Consider the following 27,156-nt stretch of genomic DNA (forward strand, 5'->3'; position numbering starts at 1 on the left):
GGAGGGGAAGAAAGTTTTTATTCTACTTACAGCTAAGTTTGGACTTCTGTTTGACAGTAATGTATTTAAAGCACCAATTTGTCTCTCCAAAGAGGCTTCAGATGAGGCTGTGTTAACATCAAAGTCTTTTTCACACTGCAGAACATCATGACTTAGGCTGAAGCTGGCAGCTTGAGTGAAGCTTAGGGTGCTAAAAGCTATTTTACATTTCTGATGCTTTTGTATTCATCATTTGAATTAGATTTGCGTGGTGGGGGGTGGGGGTGTTATTTAAAAAGCAAAATATATTGGTGCAAAGGACTTTTTGCAAAATAACACATAGTATATGCAGTCCTCCAAAACTGTTTAAAACAATTACACAGAAGTGTGTTAGGTTTGTGCATAAACCTCAGCTTGGTAAGTGGTGCAGCAGGTGACAGTATCCCTTTATTGTGTGACAATTACACAAATTAATAGATTCCAAATCCAGGAGGGGCCATTGTGATAACCAGTGTTCCCTCTAATTTTTTCCATTCCATGGGTGGAATAATTTTTTTATGGGTGACAAGACATGTGGATTTGCACCACGAATAGAAACACATGCTGACCCCTATGGGCTGCTGTGGACTCTCTGCTAATCAGCTGGGTGACTTGTTGTATCTTTGTTCCTAGATACGTATATTTACATTTATCTCTAATAAAAAGCATATGGCTCACACTTAGTTTATCAAGCAGCCCAGGTCACTCGGAATCACTTCATTTTTTGCCACTCTCCCAATTTTGCGCCATGTGCAGACTTTGTCGATGATGATTATGTGTTCTTTCAGGGTATTGATAAAATATTTGAATATCTTAGGGACCACCCTGGCCCCTGAAGGACAACCATTTGATGACGATTCCCCATTAACAATGACATTTTGAGACTTATCATTTAGCTAGTTTTTATTCCACTTAATGTGCGCCATGATTATTTTATATTGCTCTAATTTTTAATCAAATGATGTGAGGTACTGAGCCAAACGCTTTACAGAAGTCGGAGTTAATTATGTCAACACTATTACCTTAATCAACCAAACTTGTAATCTAATCAGAAAAAGCTATTAAGTTAGTTTCACAGGATCCGTTTTCCCGTATAACCATGTTGATTTGCATTAATTACATTACTGTCCCTTAGTTCTTTACTAATCGAGTCCCATATCAGCTGCTCCCATTATTTTGCTTGGGATTAATGTCAGATTTAGATTAGAATTATCCATGTGATCCTGTTTATCCTGTTAAAAATTAGCCTATTAGCTTTCCTCCATTCTTCTGGAACTTTCGCAGTGCTCCAACACTTGTTGAAGAATACCATTAATGGACCACTGAGCTCCTCAGCCAGCCCTGTGAAAATTCTTGTGCGAAAGTTATCTGGACATACTGATTTTAAAATGTCTGAGTTCTGTTGAATACACCAAGGAGAATACCAGTGGGAGGAAAGATGAGGAAAGACGGCTATCACCATCTTATGATACTCCCTGTTTTGTCCACATACAAAATAGAAATATTTTACAAATGCTTCTGCTTTTTCTGCACTGTTATTGACAATTCTATCATTTCCATCTAGTAATGGACCAATTACATTGTTAGAATTCTTTTTATTTTTCATGCCATGTCTTTAACTCTGCTGGCCATAGAAAACTCCTTGGCTGTGTCTACACTAGCTCCCTTCTTTGAAGGGAGCATGGTAGGTAGGGTGTTGGGAAATTATTAATTAAGCGCTGCGGCACATATGCAGCACTTCATTAAGCTAATTCTACCCTGCGGCAACTTCGAAGTGTTAAACTTTGAAGTACCTGCTCATGTGTAGCCCCGGCTAACCTGCTGGTACTTCGAAGTGCCTGGGCAACTTCGAAGTCCCTTTACTCATCAAAATTTTGAGGAGTAAAAGGACTTCGAAGTTGCCCAGGCACTTCAAAGTACCGGCAGGTTAGCCAGGGCTACACGGAAGCTGACACTTCAAAGTTTAACACTTTGAAGTTGCCGCAGGGCAGAATTAACGAAGTGCAGCATATGCACCGCAGCACTTAATTAGTAATTTCCCAACACCCTACTCACCATGTTCCCTTCGAAGTAGGGAGCTAGTGTAGACACAGCCCTTGCGTCCCTTTCCAAGTTTCTAGAATTTCTAGTTTATTTTCATTACTATCAGCTTTGCCATTCTTCTATTTGTTATATAGGTTGAACCTCTCTAGTCTGGCACCCTCAGGGCCTGACCAGCACTGAATGAGAGAATTGGCCAGACCATGAGAGGTCAGTATTGTCCAGCACATTATGAACACTTCCACTGCTTGCTGAGCTCTTAGGAGGCATTAGCCACGTCTACACTAGCCAGCTATTTTGAAGTAGCCGTGCCAACTTCGAAATAGCGCCCGACGTGTCTACACATGCCGAGAGCTATTTCGAAGTTGAAATCGACATAATGCGGCGAGACGTCGAAGTCGCTATCCTCATCAGGAGATGGGAATAGCGCCCTACTTTGGCATTGGATGTCGAAGTAGGGCATGTGTAGACGATCCGCGTCCCGCAAGATCGAAATAGCGGGGTCCTCCATGCCAGCCATCAGCTGAGGGGTTGAGAGACGCTGTCTCCAGCCCCTGAGCTCTATGGTCGCCTCATGCAGCAGCCCCTTAAAGCTCCCCGCCCCCTTATTTGCTGTGCAGGAAGCTGAGAGCTCATGCAGGCAGCAGCACAGCCACGTGCCCAGCCTGCACGTCCTTCAGCAGCCCCAACCCACCACCCTGCACCCCATGGCATCCAGCCAGCCCCCCAAACGCCCACAAGGCACCCCCGCAAGGGGACCTGGGGCTCCCAGCCTGCCAGCCAGTGGGGGAAGAGGCAGCCTGGATGGAGGCCGAGATCTGGGACCTGCTGGGGCTCTGGCGCGAGGAGGAGGTGCTCCAGGTAATGGGGAGCAAGAGGCGGAATGTGGATGCGTTCGCTCAGCTGGCTGAGGGTCTGGCTGCCCGGGGTCACCCTGCCCGCACTCCTGACCACGTCAGGAGTAAGGTAAAGGAGCTGCGGCAGGGTTACGCCCGGTCCCGGGACACGGACAGCCGATCTGGGGCCGCCCCCTCCACTTGCCCCTTTTACAGGGAGCTCAGGGCCATCCTGGGCCCCAGGCACACCTCCTCCACCCCGGCCACCCTTGACACATTGGCCAACAAGCCCCAGCAGGCCCCAGAGACAGAGTCCGCCCCAGAGGCCAGACCTGCACCCCAGGGGCTCCCCCAGGAGCCCACCCTGGGACACCGGAGGAGGAGGAGGGGGCCTCCAGCAACGGGGGACTCCAGATCGACCTCCCCTCCTGCAGCTCCAGCAGGGCGTCCGCCCGATGGGTATCCCCTGACCGTGGGAGTGGAGCGTCAGGTATGTACCCCCCTGGTGCACAACCCCGGAGTTAAGGGGCAGGGACAAGAGACATGGCCAGGGCCCTCCACACACCCAGATGACCATGGCCCTGAGGACAGCAGTGGCATGTCCCTCAGAAGAGTCCATCAGCCCCTGCCCCCCAGCAGGACAGTGCCATGCCCCATCCCTGGGGATGGGGGGAGCGGAACCTAGGGTTCCCCGGGGGCGGGGGGTTGGACACCCATCAGCAGCAGCAGCAGCATGTCCGGGGGATGGGGAACCAGCAGCAGAGGGGTGGGGGGACAAGAGCCACGGGTCAGGGCCCAGACTAATGGCTGTCTCCACTCTTCTTCCCCCCCCTCTGTTCCGCAGCTGCCCGGAGAGCACCAGCGCGCCGTCTGTGGTCCCGGAGAGTCCACTGGAGCCATCCCACAAGGCCAGCCCCTCGGCGGAGCACGGACCAGCCCCAGGATGAGCCTGACTGCGGTGGGGCCATCTGCGGGCATCCACGGACCCACAGCTGCTCGCCACCCTCCGGCATCAGCTGGAGGTGTCTGAGCAGCACCTGCAGGTGGAGGAGCGGTGGCTCCATCTCCAGGAGCGAGCACGGGCCTGGTGCCAGGAGGCTTGGGGGGCCTTCATGCACACCTTTGAGGACATCGCGCGTCACTTGGCCCCCCTGCCGTTCCGCCCACCACTCCACCTGCTGCTCCACCCGCCGCTCCGCCTGCCGTCCCTCCACCATCAGCCGTCCTGGGGCCTGCCACCGAGGGGGACCATGGGCCTCCAGACTCCGCCCAGCCCTATCTGCCGGTTCTCCTGGCCCCCACACAGCCTTGACTAGGCCTCCGGCCGAGACGTGGTTCGCACCCCCCAACACCAGGTGCAGGACAATAGGGGTGCGTGGCCGAGGACATTGCCCCCCAAGGCCCCCTCCTTTGGGCTTATTCCCCCCATCTTTGTAAATAGTTTTTGTTCTACCCCTGTTTTGTACCTTCCCCCCCATGTACATAGTTCCCCCTTTCTTCTTCTGTTAATAATTAATACAAGGTTGCAGGGTTTTGTTTAAAAAAATTCCATTTTATTGCACAGAAGTGTGTGGGGGGGGTGTGCTCTTGGGTTCTCTGTGGTGTGGGCATGGGGGCAGGGAGTGTTGTGGAGGATGGGGGGGTGCAGTGGGTGGTTCACCCGCAGCTGGCCCTGCCAGTGTTCACCCCGCAGCCTGGTCAAAATGGGCCTGCAGGGCCTCCTGGACCTGGATCCCCTCAGGGTCAACCTGGCAACTGGGGCAGCGGGTGGCTGGACGTTGGCCCTGCCAACCTCCACAGCCCAGCCCTGGAAGAAGGCCTCTCCCTTGCTCTCCACCAGGTTGTGGAGTGCGCTGCATGTGCCCACAACCTGGGGGATGTTGGTGAGGCCTGCATCCAGGCGGGTGAGGAGACACCTCCAGCGCCCTTTGAGGCAGCCGAAAGTGCGCTCGACCACCTGGTGCGCGTGGCTTAAGCGCGTGTTGAACCGCTCCTGGCTGGCTGTGACAAGGCCAGTGTAAGGGTGCATGAGCCAGGGCCGGAGGGGGTATGCTGCGTCTGCGACGAGGCAGAGGGGCAGGGTGGTGTCCCCTCACAGGGATCTCCTGCTGGGGGATGTAGGTCCCCGCCTCCAGCTGGCAGCACAGGCCCGAATTTCTGAACACCCGGGCGTCGTGGGTGCTGCCAGGCCAGCCAACATAAATGTCCAAGAGGCGGCCCTGGCTGTCCACCAAGGCCTGGAGGACCACGGAATGGTATCCCTTCCTATTGAGGAAGCGTCCTCCGCTGTGCTCCAGGGCACGAATGGGGATATGGGTCCCATCCAGAGCCCCAGAGTAATTTGGGAAGCCCAGGCTGGCAAACCCCGCGATGGCAGCATCCGGGTCCCCAAGCCGCACGAGCCTGTGGAGGAGCAGGGCATTGATTGCGCGGACGACCTGCAGGGGAAGGACAAGAGACAGCACCAGTGAGGGGTGTGCAGGGTGTGTCTGGCCCTGCCCCCTGGGCTCCCCCCCTCCCCCTGGATCCTCTTACCTCCATGAGGACAGCCCCGATGGTGGCCTTGCCCATGCCGAACTGCTGCCCTACGGATCAGTAGCTGTCTGGAGTGGCCAGCTTCCAGACAGCGATGCTGACCCGTTTCTCTAAGGTGAGGGCACGCCGCATGGGGGTGTCCTGGTGCCATAAGGCAGGGGTGAGCCACTGGCAGAGCTTCAGGAATGTCTGCCGGCTCATTCGGAAGTTCCAGAGCCAGCAGTCATTGTCCCACTCGCCGAGCACCAGCCGCTCCCACCGCTATTTCGATGTAGCATCCCAGTGTAGACATAGCTATTTAGGGATAAATTAGAGCGAAATAACAGCACAGAACACTGAAAGCCAGGACTGGTAGCTTTAAACAAACTTTGTGGGGCTGAGGGAAACTTTGGCAGATAGCCAATTTTCATGGGTGTAGCTAACTAAAATCATGCCAGTTTACGGATACTGCTGGACCAAAGGGTGCTGGACTAGATTGATTCCATCTGTGTATATTTTTATAGCTGCCTTTGTAACCCACACACCTATGTGTGGTTAACTGTCCCATGTAGTAGTACCTAGACCACTTCACAGAGAAAAAATAAGTGTCCTCTATAGCCTAAGCTAAGAGCTGGCTAGCCTTTAGCTCAAGCTCTAGAGGTGCCTGCACAAAGCTACAAGAGTCCCAAGTTTGAGTCTGCCTGTGGGCCGTTACACCTTTACTTCCCCCTCTAATACCTGTTTTGTTTTGTTTTTTTAATCAGCACAACCTTCTTCCTCAAATGTGGGATTTTGGCTTTGTGGGCATCTAGTAAAGCATAACAAAGAATAATAATTCTCAAATATCAAATTGTCTTCCTCCTACCTGATTTAGTTCAGAATTATTTTCAGCTTTGTGAAATCAGTCGTATTAAAGCATCAAGTCTGTGGCCACAACTACACTAGCCCCTTCCTTTCAGAAGGGGCATGGTAATAAGCAAGTTGAGAAGATGCTAATGAGGTGCTTCCATGAATATGCAGTGCCTCATTAGCAAAACGGCGGCCACATGAGATTCGAAAGTGCCGCTTTTGAATCGCAGGCTACCCATGTAGACAGGGGTCTTTCAAAAAGACCCTCCACCCCACAGACTTTGAAAGCTACTTCTTCCTTCAACCAAATAGGAAGAAGCAGCTTTTGAAGTTCAGTGGTATATTTTCGAAAGGCCCCTGTCTACATGAGTGGTGCGCAATTCGAAAGTGGCACTTTCGAATCGTGCACGGCTGCCATTGTGCTAGTGAGGTGCTGCATATCCATGGAAGCGCCTCATTAGCATATCACCAACTCACTCTTTACCATACCCCTTCCAAAAGGAAGAGGCTAGTGTAGACATAGTCTGTACATATGTATATACAGACTTCTACAAAATTATATACAATATTACTGGTCTGGTCTTTATTCTGCTTGTATATTATAAATGTCACCAAGTTGTGATAACTGGTACCTAAGCTACCATTAATTTTTAGTTCTGGGATCTGTTTTCTTTTGTTGTCTATTAGGACAGATCTAATCAAGAACCCCCTGTGTTGGCTACCCCATTTTTGAGCTAGGAAATTGTCATCGATAAGTTTTAGAAATTACAAGGATGTTTTAGTTCTGGCAGCTCATGCATTCTATTTGAAGTCCACCATGATCACACAGCTTTCCCCCTAAACAGTATAGATAGGTGCATAAGAAGATAGTCACCTTGTCCTCTGTTATGAGTTGATGGTATGCAACATCACCTAAGACCCAGTCTTGTGCTTTATCTGTTAGGATGTTCACCCAGAAGCATTCAAGATCATTTTCTTCCAAGTTCTCAGTCAGTCAGAGGCTGCCTCTACACATGCCACCTCCCATCTGAGGTGCTATGGTAATGAGGCAGTTTGAAGCATTTTAATGAGGTAATAACGTGCATATTCAGTGCACTATTAGCATAATGGCGGCCATGCAAATTTCAAAGTGCAGGCTTTGAATTGCAGATTGACAGAGAAGATGGGGGCAGCTTTGAAATAAGCACCCCACTTTAACATTCCCTTACTCCAATCTAGTTCTGTGGGAAGTAAGGGAATGTTGAAATGGGGTGCTTGTTTCAAAGCTGCCCACAGCTACGCTGTCAATCCGCAATTCGAAGTCTGCACTTTGAAATTTGCAGGGCTGCAATTATGCTAATGAGGCACTGAATATGCACACTAGTGCCTCATTAGCCTGCTTCAAATTGCCTCATTATCATGCCACTTCTGGTTGGAGGTGGCATGTGTGGAAGCAGCCGGAAACAAGTAATACCACTTTTGATACGGATTGTCCCTCCCACTCAAGTTTTGACCATTCAGTCCTTCTTAAATAGGTTAGAACCATTGATTTTAACATTCCAGTAGCACAAATCATCCCAATAAATTTCAGTAATACCAGCTAGACTGAATTTATGCTCATAAGTAATCAATTCCAATTTCTCTTGTTTGTAACCCAGGCTCCTAGTAATGTTGTGTAGGCAATTTAAGAATGTATTGAATAGCAAGTTCTAGCTGGCCACTCACTGTACACTTGAAACATGTGGATATCTTCCAGTCTTGTGTTATTGCCTGAGCAAATCTGTTTCCTTCCATGCTAATGCCTGCCAACATGGCCATGTTGAGTCCTGAACACAGCAGAGCTGGTGTGTACCTACAGTATTGGAAGTCAGCGTGCAGGGAGCCCACACAGAAGCCTGAGTCCTCTAGTATGCTTCAAAGCACAGCACCAAGGGCATTAAATTATACTGTGGGTACAGTAGGGGGGTCTGGAGGATCTGTGGCTGTGATTGCCGTGCTGACCAGTATGGTTTTCTTGTACTCCGCCATCTGTTTTCCCAGCCGTCTGTTGTCTTTTGTTTTAGAATTGAATTGTAACTCTTTGGCTACGTCTACACGTACCCCAAACTTCGAAATGGCCGTGCAAATGGCCATTTTGAAGTTTACTAATGAAGCGCTGAAATGCATATTCAGCGCTTCATTAGCATGCGGGTGGCAGCGGCGCTTCGAAATTGACGCGCCTTGCCGCCGCGCGGCGCGTCCAGACGGGGCTCCTTTTCGAAAGGGCCCCGCCTACTTCGAAGTCCCCTTATTCCCATGTGCTCATGGGAATAAGGGGACTTCGAAGTAGGCGGCGTCCTTTCGAAAAGGAGCCCCTTCTGGACGCGACGCGCGGCGGCAAGGCGCGTCAATTTCGAAGCGCCGCTGCCGCCCGCATGCTAATGAAGCGCTGAATATGCATTTCAGCGCTTCATTAGTAAACTTCAAAATGGCCATTTGCATGGCCATTTCGAAGTTTGGGGCACGTGTAGACACGGCCTTTGTGGGCAGAGACTATTTTTCTGGTCTGTGTTTGCATAGTGCCTTGTCCATGATTAGGACTCCTAGACATTATGGTATTGAACATAATAATAACAATAATAATAATAATTATAATAATAATAATAATCCTGCAACACAGCCTGAAGAAAAGATGCTGTTCAAGCCATTCATGCTTACGCCCTACAAACCTCCTTAGTACACAGCTCAGTTAATCAGCCTGCACACTGATATAAGAATTTAGCTCTTAATATTTACAGTGTATTTGAACATATGATAGGTGATACGAGCAACATGTTTATTAAATTAATGCCCCAGTTACATTATGTGAGCATTTCTTTGAGAGAAGCACGTACCAATAAATGCTACTTAGGGCTGGGATAGTATACATATTCTGTATCATCCATATTTATCTTGGAGCATAATTTTCTAAAGGGTTTTCCCTGGGTTTTTCTATCTAAGAATCCTATAAAAAACCAATGAGTACACTATGTGCGCCTCTGGGCCCTGATATTGTCCTCCTTTTGAGCCTGATCCTGCATCGCTTGCTCCAAAAGTCTCACTGAGCATTGAGGAGTAAGATTTATGTTACGTGAACATGAATGTGAACACTTCTACAATTCCAAGAACGTATCATTCTCACATGTTCTGCTCTCATGCAACATGCAGATGGGTTATAAAACAGTGACGTGGACAACTTTATTAAAGTGAAAAATCCTGATAAATGATTATTTTCCCCAGAAAATTTTTCATCCTCTTTCATTTTGTGACAACCATTACACAAGCAGGCAGAAAGTACATGAGCTATATGAACTAATACACTGTTCTCTTTTCCTAGAAAAAGACGGCTGGTTTTTCAAGTATATGTGCGTTTCCCCCTCTGGTCAAGTTGTGTGAGAAGATTAAATAGTATGTATGATATTTTCAGTCCTTAATCGCAGACATCGTAATAATTGGGCACTTGTTCCTTTTAAATAACTCAAACCAAAAAAACTTCAGATTTAAAATATCTTTGTACTCCTCTTATGGATCACATTGGTTTTCTCCAGCAATATCCTTTAAAAAGTACAGCAATTAGGGTGAATATTGCTCCTGGAAGAGGATGCTAGAAATGAATTCGAATATTTTTAATATTGAAAACAAAACATATCAGGGATGGTAGAAGGATATGCGCAGGCCCCGTCCCAAACTGGTGTATCCTGGCAACTTCCCATCCAGAGATCCCATGTCCACAAGCCAGCTTGTCATCTAGTACCGCTTTTCCTGCAGATGGCCTGCCCCAGTAAGCTTGTCCACATTGGTCACTTACCCAACTATTATGCTCCCTGTTGCACTGGAGAGAAACTTGCTCTCCTTTGATCACAGGAGGTGTCACCTGCAGCATTCTAAAAGGCACAAGATAAAGACTGGACAGGGAAAAAGCTCAGTTATATATCCATTAAAGTGAGAGTCCTAGTGAAAGAGTATATAGGGTGACCATACATCCCATATTGGGCGGGTCAGTCCCGTGTTTGGGATGCTAAAAAGGTGTCCCAACTTATTTTTTAAAAGGGACTCATTGTCCCATATTTGGGCCATCCCCCCCACAAACACACTTCCGGGAGCCTGGGGAGCAGGAAGAGAGTGGGCAGCTGCTGATTCCCCAGGGCTCAGGGAGCATCGGGGGCTGCCACTTACCTGGTCCTCTGGGGGAGGGCCCACAGCTAGCGCTTCTCTGGGGGATTACCAGCAGCTGTCACTTTCCCAGGGTCAGGAGGATCGCCAGCAGCTGCCGCCTCCTTCCTGGCTCCCTGGGGCTTGGAGGATATTTGGGACAGGGAGATATGGTTGCCTTAACTAGAAGACTGGCAGTCAACTGGGCTATTGTTTTCAACGGGTATCCATTGGAATAGAGAATGTAAAGAACATTTGAAGCATATCTACGAAGGAATAAGGACACACAATTTATTTGTAGAATGACCCTCTTCCATGGGCCATTTTCTTCAGTAAAATTCCATTGTTGTGATTGAACCTCAAATATCAAGAATAGGAGTTGGTGTGATCTGTGTAGCAAATTTAGTCTAGAGCAGGAGTCAGCAACCCATGGCTCATGTTCCAAGAGTGGCAAGCAAGCAGCTTTTCATTGGCACATGAGGCAGGAGCTCAGCCCTGCACCTCCTCCTCCAAGCTGCCAGGAGCTTGCTCAAAACCATGCTGCCTGTGGATTAACAAAAGGCCAGCTAACGCTACCAACCACCACCAAAACGGTAACGCTCCGCATCTTAATTTATTAATTAACAAAGCTCTTGTAAGTAGGACTATTAGTGAATTTAAAAACTATCACCAGCACTCAGACCATACATAGAGGTCAGAAGGTCAAATTTCGGCACTCTGCCTCAGAAAGGCTGTTGACCCCTTGTCTAGAGACTGTAAAATCCGTTCCGTCAAGGCCAAATGATTATGAGCAGGGAGATTAGAACATTTAGCTCCATGAATAGCCGTAGTAGGAGCCAAAAAGCACACACACACACACTGCAAAACATATGGCAGATCAACGATGTTCAGTTCCTTCCCCTCCCTCCCCGCTACATACTTGGCCAAAGGTTTTCCACTGTGAACTTGTTCTAGATCTGTGCCACTTCCTTTCAGCTCCCTCTAATCCCAGAGCTAGAACTAGCCTAGAGCAGTCAGGACTTTTAAAATGCTGAGTGCACGGTGAATCAGGATTATAACAAGTATAAGTAGAAATGTTCATAGCCTACCTCCATGGGTTCTTCAGCGCCTGATGCTAATGTAATTTGAAACCACCTTGCCCTGGAGCAACAGCTAAGTTTTTGGACTCTTGATTTAGTAGTGCTCATGTGTCCAAGAGGTTGCAAACTCTTTCAAGGTCATCCTAGCCTAACAAGGAAAGATTTCTTAGCATGTTATTCCCAGACCCCCACTTGCTAAGCAGTATATGAGGACACTTGTTTCACCGCTGAAGACAGATGCTAATCTGCTTTCCCTAGCCAAGAACAGATGTCATGACATGTAGGAAACCTGCAGGATCTGTGGACTCCTATATGCTGTCATTTTACATAATTGGGACAGCATTAGGTTGATTTTACTAAAGATTTGATTTGCTGGCTTATTTTAAGAATATAGTGCTGGATTCTGCTGTTACATAGGTCTAACTCCATTGAACTGAGACCAGAGTGCTTGAAATTGATACACTGAAATGAGCGATTGATACCTTGATATGCAGATAGTTGTGCTCGAACCTGGAGTGAGTAATTAATTAGCAAATAGCTTGTATGTTTTCCTCTCTATTGCTTGTTTGTTTCTGAAACAAAATATTGTGGTTTTATTTTACAGCGTCATAAAAAACAAGTTACCATATGAAGACTTTGATGGAGATAAATTTAGTGCTTTCCCGGTACGTAAAGCTTCTCTTTAGGTGGGATAATGCCCTCTTGACAAGAATCTCTCTGACATTTCTTCTAGCTTTTACAAAATCATTTTCTTTCATGGGCGAGCATATGAGTCGAGTGAGAGCAGTGTTTATTATAGAAGATGACTATATTTTGAGGGAAAGAGGAAGAAATTCATTCATGCCACTTTGGAGGTAGTGGCATTGTCTGAAAAAGCAAACTGCTCTACCACTGAGTAGTATGTTTATTGAATTAATTGAAGGTAAAGCAAAGCCATTTGAAAAATAAAATTGGCAGCTTTTCTTATTTCTACATCAGAATTAGCACAGCGACATTTATGCAAGCTTAGTGCAGGGTATTTGGAATAAAATCCATTTACCAGGCTTTATTCCTGCACCTTGAGTTAGATTCTCAGCTACGTGAAATTATAAAAAGAAATAATGAAAAGAATATCCTATTTTTGCTTCTCTTGGCTTTTAGACTTTGAGGGGATATCACTGGAGAGGCAGAGACTGCAATGAAGGAAAAGCGACAGTGTACCCTGGTAGACGGTAAGTCTTTTAATTATTTTTAGGTGCTCATGTTCAAAAGAAATATGTTACCTTTTTGGTCAAATCCTGAAAGCAGCATTATTGTTCTTATTTATTATCTCTTAATTTGTACTCTCATAGAATGTAGATGACCCAATCAAGAAGGGTTCTAGTGGTGACAGATTCTATACAGACACAAAACTTGCAGTTTAAGGATATGTCTACACTACCAAGAAAATCAACCTGTCCGTGTCAATCTTCTGGAGTTCAATTTTGTGCACCTGGTAGAGATGCAAGAAATTGAACTATCTGGGGTTGGCAGTCGACCCCTGTACAGTAAACCCTCAACATACATGGCTTCAAGTTGCACATAACTCACTTTAACATGAGTTAAGCACAATTTGATGCTGCTCTGCAGCCCCTTCTCCCTGCCTTCTCTCAGCTGCACAGTTGTCAGCCTGTGGGCAACTACACGGTCTAAAAGCCCTCCCACTGTCTTCTGCCAGCCTTGCTGCTGGGGGAAGGCAGGGAGAAGCAGTCAGGAAACTGACCAGCCCTGGTAGGCTGGTCAGTTTCCTGGGTCTGCAAGCAGTGGAGAGCTGGGAAGCAAGTGGCAGCCAGGTTCCCATCTCCCTACCTGATTTGCACAAAAATTTGGGTTACGCGGAGGCTGCAGAAACACAATTGTACTCCTGTACTCCTCAATCGAACTGTGCTGTGCTCCTCAATCATGCAAGGAGTAAGGGGGGTCAGTGTGAGATTTTCTCACGTCAGCCTCCTTCTGTGTAGATGGCCAGGTAAGTCAACTGAGGATAAGTCAATTCTAGCTATACAACTGCCATAGCTAGAACTGCATATCTGCAATCGACTTAACTCCCTAGCATAGACAAGCCTAAGCAGACAAGACAGGCAGAGGATGAGAGGGGAGGGCAAAGAGAAGCACAGAGAGGTGAAATGATCTTATGCCTCATCACATGGCAAGTCAGTGGCAGAGCCACAAATGGGCCCCAGTTTTTTGTGTCCTAATCCAGTAGACTACAGTGTTTCCCATCACTTCCTCATTGACTTCGCTGGTGGTTGTAGGTACTCCGTACATCTGGAGATTAGGCCCTTTTTTGATACTTTTTGATCTTCAGAATAAGCTCCTATTTACTTAGTGTTCCTATGCTGGTAGAATAAGTATCACAGAAGAGCAATTAAAACTAGACAGTTTGAATGCCTTGCTGCAAGGAAGAAACACACACATGCACTATGCAATGTTCTGCCCTCAGATGCTCATGCAAAGTTCACACTGAAATTGGTGGGAGCTGCGCAGAAGCAGAAATGGTCTTACTGAAAGGAGAAATGGTCTAAGTATGAATATCACTTATGTAGGCCCTCCCTGCACCATATTTTACCCCATTTTACAAAATCATTTAAATCATTGTATCACTGAGCAACCACGGGGCATAGTTCAGAACTGTTTCTATAACCTGTCCCCTAGACTAGGTCCCAAGTAGTTTAAAACCAGGTTTAGCAGAATGATGTTGCATTCACACTGGGTAGCACACTGTGTTAGCAATCTTCAGTTTCTAATACCCCAAGTGACACAGGAGAAACTTTAGATCGGGCTGCAGTGTAAACTGGGAATGAGCCGGTTGTAGATGATGGGCCTGATCCAAAGCTTGTGGAAGTGAATGGGAGACTTTTCAAGGCCTTTATTGGGGCTTTGGATCAGGCCCTCAGTAAGTTTGATGAGATTTGCAATCGGATTGAAAGGGTAGAGCCAGTTAACTTCAGTGGTAGGAGAGGCTGCAAATGCTTGTGTGTGTCTACATTAGAGCTGGAGGAGTAATTTCCAAACCAGGTAGACATGCTGATGATGTCTCCACCCAAGCTAGCCACATGAAAAATAGCAGTATAGCCACCTCTCCAGGGCTGAGGAGAGGTGGCTGGGCCCCTAGGCAAAATGGGAAGGGGGTGACTCTGGGCCCTTGTGGAAGGGGCAGGCCAGGAGCTAGCCTCCACCTACCAGCCGTTCTGCACTGCTCGGATCGCACAGCCGGGGTGCAGCAGCAATTGAAAAGGCTCATAGCTCTGTTGCAGCTGTGATAGCAACAGCAGCATCCAGGAGACCTGTACCCTTTTACATCACTGGGCCCCAGCACAACGGCCCCTTCTCCCCGTCCCTTCCCCGCCCCCAGTAGCCCTGCACATGTCTGTGGGTATCAAGATGAGCTACCCACTTCAAATACATGCCTACAGTTTCAGATGAGATTGTACGTGGCACAGTGAGCCCATCTTGATGCCTCTTCAGCTGCAGCTCCACTGCTGTACTTACCTTGCTGCTTGGGGTATGGCTACCCAAGCTGGAAATGACACTCCAGATCTGTGGAAACTATGCCCTGGATTAGAATTACTCAGCACTTTGCAGAAGTGGGCTCTAATTTTTCAGTGTATTTAGGGGGGAATTTCTCTTCTCTTACATGCCAAAAAGAAAAAGAAGTGTGTACAACTTGAAATTTTTAATGATTTCCTTTAAAACGCTTAAACTTGTTCTCTTGACTGTTTGATGATCTCCAAGGGGCTCAAGCTGCCTGGACATTATACTCTTATAGCAAATGGACCAAGAAGGCTGATTTAATTGAAAAGCACAAAACATTTTACCATTAGCCCTGTGTGATTATTTTTAACACCCTATCTCTTTTTGTATCTCTGTCTTAGCCCAGATAACTGGGATGTGGAAAGGGATTCTAACTGCAATGGGATATGGGTAAGTAAATGATCTTAAATCCTCAAATTTCTTCCCTTCCTTCTCTTCTTCCTCCCTTCCCACCTCCCTTATCCATTTTATAATTAGTCCGCAAGCGTTTAGACCAGTGGTTCCCAACATTTTCACTAGTGCGGACTCCCAATCACCCTTCCCCAACCACTTGTGGATCCCCAACAAAGCCAATTCTACTTTCTATGGACATTTTTGTTTATCTTTCTTTTTTTCACGGACCCCCCTGCAATGCCTTCACAGAACCGCAGGTGTCCATGGACCCCAGGTTGAGAACCACAAGTTTAGACCATTTTCATTGGCATACCAGATTGTGATATCACAAGTAATACCACTGAAGTCACTGGGTTTGCTTAAAGAATGTGCCGTTACTACTTGTGAATAAAGGACACCTCTCTGGTTGGGTGGCAAGAAATGCCCAGCAGTAAACCTCACCATACTTGTGGGAATAAAACCGAATTATGCAAGTGTTTTCTGACCTGGTGTTTTGTTTTCAGGTGTTGCTGGGTGTAGCGGGTGGGGGGCGGGAAGGAGGCAGCACGGAGGAGTTGCCAGAATTTCTGACACTTTATGCAAGTCTGTGAGTGCAACATCCAAAAGCGAATGTATGAAAGTTATAATAGTGCTTTCACAGCACAGTTTCAGAACATTGGGGAGTTAAGGTATCTACTCATGAATGTAGAAAAAACTTAACTTTTATGAGTTCTGCATTTGAAAGAGACATTAAATCCAATTTAAATCCAAACCACATGCCACTTGAAGTCTCTGAAACAAGATGCTATTTGGACTACTTTGGACTTAACACCACTCCAGTGACATAGCAAGAACTTTAAACTTCTTCATGATCTCTGTTTTTTAAAAAGCTAACTCCCAGACAAAAACCAGTTATGAGAGATTTAAGGTTATACATAGACATTAACTGAATTAAATCAAGTTTATTGTGATATTATAGTTCTTCAAAGCTAATAATCCAAATGAAAGTCTTGCGATTTGATTTTTGTTGTCATTTTGGAGGTATCAGATAGAGTTTCTCTTCACTTTTCTCCTCCGAAAGGGTGTAGATCCAAAAGATGGAATTCCATACGAGAAAAAATTCTGTGAAGGTGAGTCATTACATTTAACACATGACATAAATAAATATGTGTTACCTTTGTATACAGAACAGTCACGGTCATAAATCTAGAGAGAAGAGCAGATACCATAGTTTCTTTATAATTACAGAAATAGCTAATTCACTCTTTCTTTAAAGTGAGGGGAAACCTCAAAGGACATATGCTGTTATAATAGCAATATTAATGGAAACAATGATTTTAAAAGTGAATTTTGGGCAGAAAGATACCCACCTGAGAACGTAGGACTTTGATTTTTTTTTTTTTTAATTCATAGATCAGTTATAGTGAGAGCAGCTTCAGAGCGGACTTTTCTTCAATGTGCCAGTCTGCCTCTAGTTGAAGTTGTAGGTGCTCTCTCTGTGAGTGAGAGGACCATTTAGTCTCTATGCTCATCTGAGTTATCACTGTGCTGTAGATGCCAATAATGGTGCCGGTTGCTGTGGTGAGATTTTTCCTGATGTGGCTATCTGTCCACTATGAAATGGACTGGTATAGATATGCTAGTATTATATTACTATTAAGAAACCATAAAAGAACTTTCAATCAATACTTACATTGACTCACATTAAATTAGAGACTTAAAGGTGAAAAACTTCTTTTCAAAGCTCTTTGTTAATCTAGATGGAAAGTACTACTCAAGCGCTAAGTAACATTAATTATTAAAAAGCCAGATTGTTCCGATGAAATTACCCTGAGAGCCCCTGACTCACACATCTAGTCTTAACATAAGCCATTACCGATTCCCTGAGTATTCTGTTTTCCCTAAATTTTGATGTTAAGTATTTTGATAAATATTCCATAAGTCAGTTAAAATAAAAATTCCAGATTGGAATAAAATTTTATGGGAATCTTTCTCACTCAGCAAGTACAACACTCACTAAGCAAGGTTTAGTGAGAAAGGGTTTCTCTCCCTCTCTCTTATTCATACAGCTTGCCTACTTGATTTTCTTAGATTGTTGGCACATCTGTTTAGACAGGCTGTTGGTGCAGACAGAGTAAAAATCTCCTATTCTAGGATCTGAAACGAACACGTTTCAAATGCAAATAGTGACCAATGCCCTATTTCTATTTTACACACAATCTATTCATGGCCATGCCTTTTTTATCTTCATCTTGTTGCTTTTTTTATGCAGAGATACTCTTTGCAATGTGACAAGGGCCAAGGGAATTTAAAAACTATTAATGAAATGTGCTTATTAGATGCAGAGTCCAAGGGTATCATTTTGCTGGGAGATTCAGCCGGTGCTCACTTTCACATCCCTCCTGAATGGATGGAAGCAGCACATATGTCTCTGGTAAGGAATTCTGTTCTGCTTGTTGAATCAGTGCCAGCCTGAGATTGGAATTTGCCTTGTCTCCTGTTACGCAGGGTGCCAACAGAGAACAGGTGCAAAATGCCCTTTGTTTTGGAAATCCATCACATTTTTGGAGAAAGTCTCCATTGCAAGGAATTCTGGAGAGTCTCGGGAAGGGGGAACATCCCCGTCTATGCCAAAGCAACTGCCAGGGGATTCTTTGCTGTTAAAAATGTATAAGATAAAGATAAAGGAGCAAATTCCTTGCTGCCATGACTCCTTTGATAGGAGTGGAGTTTGGGGACAAATTCTTTGCTGACCTAAGCTCTGTTATTACACAGTAAAGTGAACTCAGTACATTTGGCTTTATAAATGCAAGCCTCAAAAAAAAAAGGAGAAAGCTGTTTTGCTGTTGATAGGCACAGTTCTGTAACCCTTTCCTACACAAAATACTACATACATAAGCAGACTCAATGAAGTCAGTGTAGGACTCCTTGTTTTAATATTGCTCATTCTGAATAAGGCCAGCAAAATTTGGTGTTCTGGTAGCTGGAAAATATTCTTCCTCGGTTCAGGGCCTATAGTACCATAGATTTTATCCCTCCAGTCACATGCATATATAGAATTAATTACCATAACGTGCATGTTTTTGTGGCTGTGGCTGTGGGGATAAAACCAAGGATTTGGTATATTAGTCTTAAAGGAATGAGTCTGTACAGGGAACGCTGTCGACACCATAATGCTGGCTCTTCATTTGGGTCACTTCGCAGCATGATCTCTTCATGTTTTTCAAATAGAAAAAAAACCCAGAATGTTGATTATGCTACAGAAGAAGATATTGCAGTGCCATTCACTGAGCTGGAATGAAAAGGCCAGGGGAGTAAATCACTTTTAAAAATTCCACTCTTTGTGAAGGGGAATCCTCCAAGATCCCCATTCCTCCCCTTTATTCCTCCCCAAGCAGACTTCCTTGAGTTGCACAGATTTGACTCTGTAGATGAGAAAAGCTGTATATTAGTCCCCGCTGGAGTTTACCAGCATTGCACTTGGGTCAATAGCAGACAGATTGCATCGAAGTGACACAAGTTAGCTAAAAAAACTGACTTCCTCTGTGGCATGCTAAATCCAAACTGGCTCCTGAGAAAGAGGAACCAAGCAGAGTTTGAAAAGAAAATATTCAGACTCCATAATTACAGCATTACTGGCAGCATGCAAATTTCAATCAGAATTGTATGCATTTTTTATCTTTCATTTTTAAAGATGAACTGATTTAAATATTCTAGATTAGCAGTTATTTTTCTTCATTAATAGTTTGAGAGATGATTATAGGAATGACATTGGTGGCAGAGCTGATGATGGAGCATAATGAATTACTGATAACGATAATTGAGATTATCTTGTCTAATAAATATGGTAATAATACTGTTGATGGTGATGACAATAACAATGTGATGTATTCAAGCTATGGTTTTAGACTGTCAGCTTTTCTATTATAAATCACTGACGTTCAAATTTTACAACTTTTCTATAAACAATTTCTTTGGGCTGAAACTTGGCACATGACCTTTCATACTCACAGCATATTTCCTGCATGAATTGCAATAAAATTGGTTTTCCAGCATCTGTTTTAAGATGCACCAGGGTTATCCAGTTTCTTTTTTGGCACAGATTTAACCCTAGTGTAGTTTAAATTAATCCAATGGCTCCTGATTTTAAAAAATGACTTGCTGGAGGATTAGAAGCAGGGGTGGATTATAGCTACCTGAGCCTCTGCGGCACCAAAATTTTGGAGCTTCCTCGAAGTCACTCTCTCCTAGAGAGATATTCTGGCCACCTCATTCCTGAAATAGACATTTCCTCTCTCCCTTTCTTCCCAGCTGAGAAGAAGCAAACCGTGTCAGGATCTTCATAGAATCATGGAACCCTAGGCCTGGAAGGACCCTCAGGAGGTCATTGAGTCCATCCCCCTGCCCAAAGTAGGACTAACCCTAACTAAGTCATCCTGGCCAGAATTTAGTCAAGCTGGGACTTAAAAAACTCTAGGGAAGGAGAATCTACCGCCTCCATAGGTAACCCATTCCAGCGCTTCACCACCCACCTAGTGAAATAATGCTCTTAGTCTCTTCCTCTGAGTTTCCCCAAGTTCTGAAAGACTCATTAACATTTTTACACACAGAACTTGATTCTCTGGTGCCCTGCTCCTCATGTAGTTATTTGTGCCAGTACAAAATAAGTGCAAAATTCTACCATTCTGCTTTGGTATGGTTTTCTACCCTCTTTGTCCTCATGTTGCACAGGTACAATGACTCCATGAGGCTTAAGTTAACTGGATGAAATTACTTTTTACTGTGCATTATGCAAGCTGACCTATCAACTTGAGAAAATAAGCCAGCCAGAGTTCATACACCGAGTTACATGGAGCATGGAGTGCTAAGTGTCAGAGGTGGATTTACCATGAAACAAATGATGCTGTGGCACAAAGCCCCCAAAGATGGGAGCAGGGGACACGCAGGAGAAGCAAAACAAAGAAAACAAAGGCCTCATTTTCCAGCTTTTTGCTGTATGTTTATGTTTGCTCTCATAAGGTATTTAGCCAGCACAAGAGGGCAAAGAACAAATCCATAGGGAAGTTGAGAGGCCCATAAAGGAACGCTCAGTACGCAATAGACCCTGGGAAATACCTGCCTTGTCTATACTTAATGGGCTTTTCCTCACACAGAGAGGCCATGGCTACACTAGCCCTTGCCTTTCGAAAGGGTGATGCTAATGAGCCACTTCGGTAGATACTAATGAGGTGCTACCATGAATATGCAGTGCCTCATTAGAATAATGGTGGATGTGCGCATTTCAAAAGTGCCGCTTTCTAAATGCACGCCACCCATGTAGACAGGAGCCTTTCGAAAGGACCCCCGGGACTTTGAAAGCCCCTCCTTCCCATTTGGTTTTGGGAAGAAGGGGCTTTCGAAGACTGGGGGGTTCCTTTCGAAAGGCCCCTGTCTACACGGGGGCGACGTGAGTTTCTAAAGTGGCACTTTGAAATGCACACAGCTGCCATTATGCTAATGAGGTGCTGCATTCATGTGCTGAAGTGGCTCATTAGTATACTTCTTTCAAAAGACGGGGGCTAGTGTAGCCGTGGCCAAAGAGAAGAGGTGGAGCAGATATGCTTGAGGAACCCAGAAAGAGGAGCCAACCAAGGAGGGGCTGGCTGAGACACAGCCGGGGGGCAGTTCAGCCCGGACTGGGGACTGCCTCTTTCTGGCATTCATCTCTGATCTCTCCCAGCACAGTTGGTACTAGAGTCTCGGTCCCTCTTCGTCAGTGAATCAGGACCTGCCCAGGGGAGCTCCCCCTCATCTTCTGCTTCCTTCTGGCACTTCAAGGGTGACGGCAATGGACATGTGACTTCTGCTGCACCAAGGAGCACAGTTATTCGTCAGTGGGGAGGGGGTGTTGGCTTCCCACTGGGCCCACAGAGAGGTGGGGCACAGTGGGCTATGGGGGAATGAGGTTCAAATGGGAGAGAGGCAGGGAGGGTGGGCAGTGGGTTGTGGGTCAGGGAATGAGTGGGATATGGCACAGAGACTCTTCTAACCTCATTGATTGCTGATTTCTCCCTTACACTACACAACGATCTATGTCTGCTGACTTTCTCACATGCTGTTTCCTCTCCAAATGCCAAAGCCTGTTCTCACTTAACGCAACAGCAAAGCACCTTTTGATTTCCAATGGGAACACAATTTGGCCCCAACAAAAGATCAGAGATTGCGATTTTGACCAATTGCTTACCTGTCCAGAGACAGCTCTCGTGTATATTGTTCTGCCAGGCTGATTTTGATTGGCCCTCCAACATGTCATGCAGAGGAAAATAATGAAACAATTGATGCATGCCATCTATACTTCCTATTTTTCCTACTTCTCAAAAGGTTGTGAATATTAACTGCTTCTCAAACATTTTCAAGATGTGTAGTGCTAAGCACTATTGTTACATACACTTCATGTATGTGTTCAACTGAAATTCAAGTTGAATATGAATTTGTACAGGAAAAGTGTTAATTTTCCTATCATTTAAAGAAACTAGGGATTAGTTTGGGGGAGGGCATAGATTAAAGCCCAGAAGCAACATGTCACGTGGTCACTTTGTGAAAAGATATACTTTACTGCACATGACTTTTTTTCTGATGGCATAAATGAGTGGGTAAAATTGGGGTGAATTTTGGTGCAACTTGAGCCAGTGCCGGTGAGTTCAACTACTGCACATCTTTACCTAGAGGAGTCTTTGGCTTGCCTAAAATTTAACCTAAAACTTCTGTGATCTTTCAGTTCTAAGCCTTTCTTGAGCAGGAATTGCTAATCAGTAATGTGGTTTTAGGTTGTGAACACAGAGAATGGGCTTTTAATCCCACCAAAATCATCCTTAATTGAGACCACAGCAAGAACACGAGTTTAGGCCTCAGAAGGGAAAAGCTTAGTATGTGAAACAACTGCAGCACTTTGCTCTCCATGTCTCATAGCTACTGTTAACTTTTTACACTACACTTTGCTTTGATTCTGCCATCCTTCTTGTGAATGGATAGTTGGAAAAGTGAGTCACTGAACAGTGTCCACCAGCAGTCTTTGCCCCCAAAATGACTCAGAAATGGAAGTTCAAAAAAGAAATGTTTTCCCTGAAGTGTTTACATCTTGTGGGAGGAGAAGGCCATGAATACACAGTCTTTCCAGATTTATTAAAGGGCGAAGTTTGTACTCTACGGCAGTTCCTTGCACTCTCCAGTTCATTGACAGTTCACCATGGGAGACTATTAACTGCTGTTTTACAGTTAATTAGACTAGACAAGGCTTTCCCAAGAGAAACTTTGAGAGTTCAGTAAAGAGATGGTGCAGAATGTCTGTTGTGCATTGTTATGCTGGCTGTCCCTGCTCTGCCGGGTGGTGAAAGCCAGGGTGAACCAGGGAATGATTACAGAATAAATGACCAAATCACCTGACTTAAGTCGCAGGTTATCAAATCTTGTTAGGTAATTTAATGATCATCAGCAGAAATGAGACCAAGACTTTTAAACCTGTGTCACTAAGTTTAGATACAAAGCTCATGCTCAAAACTTTTCTGTTAGTCTATAAGGTGCCACAGGACCCTTCGTTGTTGTTACATGAATCTATAAGCGGGCACTTACAGCAAAGGTCTGACTTCCCCCCAGACCCTCTGGGGTTGACCAGCCACAGCCACAGAGAGTTCAATGTAAACAGCAGGTTGCTCTGCACCTTGGAAAAATTAGCCATTTATTTAGATATCCAAATAAGAATTTTAGATGCCTACAATTCAGCATCCTGTTTTCAAAAGATTGTCTCAGTAAAATTGGAGAAGCAGGCCACACGCTTAATCTCCCTGGCCCACATCATGTTCTTCCACAGGAAAGCTCCCAGGAGAACTGAGTGCAGGTGGGAAAAAATCTGCAGGGATTCCACTGTGTCATATGGTAGAAAGTCCTTGACTCCTAATGTCTGCTCTGAGGGATTTGAATACAAGGAGCAACAGTGTGGACAGCCACTGTGGGCCTAAGGACAAGGTGGAAGGGGAACTGAGCTCCCTGCCCCTGAAAGGGATGGGATCAAGATGAAAGAGGCGGGGCTTAGGGCAATCAGTTTTGGATCTCCCCCAAGCTCTCTTAGAGCCATGTGCAGAGCAGCAACACAGTGCTCCACGGCATTTCAAAGGGACCTGGAGCTCCAGCTGCTGCCGCTGCTACTTCAGCTGTGGTGGCGGCTGCCACTCCTGGCCCCTTTGAAATGGCAGGCCTGGGGCAACTTCTCCCCCCTACTTTCTCCCGTGTCAGTGGGCCCAACAAGGAGCAACAATATGTAACAAATGAAGCTGAGACTGTTAGTATCTCCATGTTTATTGCAGCAGATGAGTGATTCTGGCCCTTATCAGTCCAGACTCACCACCCCTGAAATCTCCAGAGCCTCAAGCATACAGAGGTCACGTGGGAGATCCTTGACAGGGCAAGAAGGGTTGATACAACTCGGGTTCAGCTTCATTCCCATCAGTGGTTCTGGCATCTAGCAAGTTTTGTACTATATAAATCTCTCCCCCCCGCCCGTCACACACACACCCTACCCACCCCATCACTCCCAAATATTCAGCAGAGATGCTCTGTCTCTTGAGCTGTGTCTACACGTGCATGCTACTTCGAAGTAGCGGCACTAACTTCGAAATAGCGCCCGTCGCGGCTACACGCGTCGGGCGCTATTTCGAAGTTAACTTCGACGTTAGGCGGCGAGACGTCGAAGTCGCTAACCTCATGAGGGGATCGGAATAGTGCCCTACTTCGACGTTCAACATCGAAGTAGGGACCGTGTAGACGATCCGTGTCCCGCAACGTCGAAATTGCCGGGTCCTCCATGGCGGCCATCAGCTGGGGGGTTGAGAGATGCTCTCTCTCCAGCCCCTGCGGGGCTCTATGGTCACCGTGGGCAGCAGCCCTTAGCCCAGGGCTTCTGGCTGCTGCTGCGGCAGCTGGGGATCCATGCTGCAGGCACAGGGTCTGCAACCAGTTGTCGGCTCTGTGTATCTTGTGTTGTTTAGTGCAACTGTGTCTGGGAGGGGCCCTTTAAGGGAGCGGCTTGCTGTTGAGTCCGCCCTGTGACCCTGTCTGCAGCTGTGCCTGGCACCCTTATTTCGATGTGTGCTACTTTGGCGTGTAGACGTACCCTTGCAGCACCTATTTCAATGTGGTGGCGCACAACGTCGAAGTTGAACATCGACGTTGCCAGCCCTGGAGGACGTGTAGACGTTATTCATCGAAATAGCCTATTTCGATGTTGGCTTCACGTGTAGACGTAGTCTTGGACATTAAAATACAGAGTTTATAGCACAGATGCATGTCTCTGTCACTGAAATGGAAAAGTACTGTAGGGTTTGTTTTTTTTTAATGGGGAGGGTTTTTCTGAACAATTCATGTTTAAAAAAGACTCATGTCTAGCAGAGGATATTGAACTCCTGCTGCTCTGGCCATCTGCTTAGAATTAACTTCCAAAATGCAGCACTTTCCTATTATAATGTGTCTAGGAGAGGAGATTACCTCTCAATCTCATTTGAAAGGTGATTCTTTTGAAGGTAAAGGCCATATACCATCGAGTTCTGAAATGATGGTGACACTTCCAGGATGCTGAATTTAAGATAAGTGCTTTTGAACTCTAGAGATTTTGGTTTCATGCTGTAGCAAGAGCAAAATAAATCCTTAATGTAGCTGTGATGCCATAAGTATCTGTTTACCCAAGAGCAGAGCAGTTCTGGTCTCTAAATAGAATAATTGGTTCTCATTTTTGCCTCATATTCCTTTAGGAAAGAAATATTTTCTTCGCTTTTTAGATGCCTAGTGCATGAAGAAAGCATAGTCTGGAAAATGTGCACAACAGGCTTACTTCTGCACCACTGCAGTTAACGGGAATCTGGCCATTCCAGTGCGATCTGGATAAGCCCTTATGTTTGCTTGAATTGAATATTGCGTGTACAGAGACAGCCATGTTCTAGTTTCAGCTTCATTTCTGTCAAACTATTTTCTATAAGCAAATGTTTCAGTCTTCAGGGAACTGTTTTGTTGAGAAGTTAGATTTTTATTTTGCTAATTTGAAACCTGCAGGTTTGCACATTGGTGATGTTACACAGTGACAGAAATTAGGAACATGCCTTGTTAACAATTACTTATTTATGCTGAGAGAAAAGAAACATAGTCTGAGATTTTGAAAGTGGCCATGGGAACTTGGACAGCCAGCTCCCAATTTAAATCAATCAAGCGATTCCCATTAAGTTGAACAAGAGTGGCACATCCCAGACCATATCTCCTCCATGGCTTTGGAAATGTTAGGTATATTAAATGGTATTGTAGACAGGGAATATTTTCATTGGCTCCAAAGAGAGTTAGGTGCCCACCTCTGCTTGGTAAAATATTCCCCTGCAGTGAGTCATGCCAAGGTTCTTTGGTGTAAGCTCACTTGATTTCAGAATAGCTCTGAGCAAATCATCCATTCTTTTGATTGCCCTGTAGAACTGAATTTGTAGAATTATAACTCTTCAAGCTACAAGTAGTGCATGATTTCTGAACCAGGATAGTCTAGGCTAAGACACTGCCAGAAAATTATTCCTAAATTAGAATACCGCTTATGACTAGCTGCAATAACATGTGAGGTTAGACTACAGTTTCAGGCTGAAACATCCTTCTAATTGTATTCTGCTTAAGTCTGGTTTCTAGGGTGCACTAGAAGTCCCAAAACAGGCTAGTCTAGAAGATGGTGCTTCAGCTAGGTCATGCTTGAGTAACATTCTAGTACAGACCTTGGCTAGGGCCACCTTCTAGAGTAGACAAGTTTGCATGTTAGATTAATCTAGAAAGCATCTTTTTCATTAAGACGTGCTTTCCAATCTATATCCCTGGAAAGCCTGAGAGCCAGATTTTAAAGACATCTGAGCCCTTAAAGATGCAGGTAGGTCCTAGACACTTGAAAATACTACCAGGCAGCTGTCTGCATCTTTCAGTGCTCAAATAATTTAAAAGTTGGGCCTGAAACACTAAACATTACCAACTGTTTTAGATTGGAACATAGTTCTGGATTAATACATGGTTTCCATGTCAGTTTCAACATGGCTAGTTGCTGGCTCTCCTTTATTTCTCTAAATCAGCTTGAAAACCAATTTAAAATCATACAGTTAAACTTGTTCAGTGACAACATCTCAGTGCTGGCAGGCCCTAAACAGAAATGTGGTTTTAAACATTTATTTTAAAATACATTTAATCCACTCTTTGAAACCTTACATGTGTATTCAGTAACTGATAAGGTATCTTAAGCATTATTTTATATTTACTGGTTTTATATTAAGAATTTCACTTAATTTGTAATAATAAACATATAATGGGGCAAATTTTCAAAACTGACCAACCAACTTGTGACCAGCTTAATTTCCTTCCTTTGTGCAGAGCTCCCTGGTACCTGTGTATCTTCAGTAAGTGCCTGCTTGCACACACAAATTTAGAACTGGAAGCAGACAGATTGAAAAATTGTCCCCAGTGTTTTTCTTAAGAGTAGGATGAAGGATTATTGAGCCAGAATCATTTTCACATCGGGTGCTAAAGCAGATTTATTGTAAGCAGGTCAAATATGTGACTTGCTGTAAGCTGGCATTTACTGTGCATTATGCTGCTTATAGCTTGACTTCATCCTTTATCTTATCTTCTTCCCAGTCCCCCCCCAACCCCTGCCTTTTAGAACCAAAACCTGTAGTTTATATTCAAGCAAAAATGCTATCAACTTCAAT

At 45.2% G+C, this 27,156-nt stretch overlaps 1 protein-coding gene across 1 annotated transcript in view; it reads left to right on the top strand.

The window, feature by feature from the left end:
* The window catches only part of AOAH (acyloxyacyl hydrolase), a 125,643-nt gene that overhangs the window by 44,882 nt on the left and 53,605 nt on the right, over positions 1-27,156 (top strand). Inside the window, exons 7-12 of the mRNA XM_074986051.1 lie at positions 9,592-9,662; positions 12,090-12,150; positions 12,626-12,696; positions 15,379-15,427; positions 16,491-16,539; positions 17,749-17,843. Coding sequence (XP_074842152.1) covers positions 9,592-9,662; positions 12,090-12,150; positions 12,626-12,696; positions 15,379-15,427; positions 16,491-16,539; positions 17,749-17,843 — 396 coding nt within the window. The remainder of the gene's footprint in view (positions 1-9,591; positions 9,663-12,089; positions 12,151-12,625; positions 12,697-15,378; positions 15,428-16,490; positions 16,540-17,748; positions 17,844-27,156) is intronic.

This window comes from Carettochelys insculpta, chromosome 2, assembly GCF_033958435.1.
Source record: "Carettochelys insculpta isolate YL-2023 chromosome 2, ASM3395843v1, whole genome shotgun sequence".
In the NCBI taxonomy this organism is placed as follows: domain Eukaryota; kingdom Metazoa; phylum Chordata; order Testudines; family Carettochelyidae; genus Carettochelys; species Carettochelys insculpta.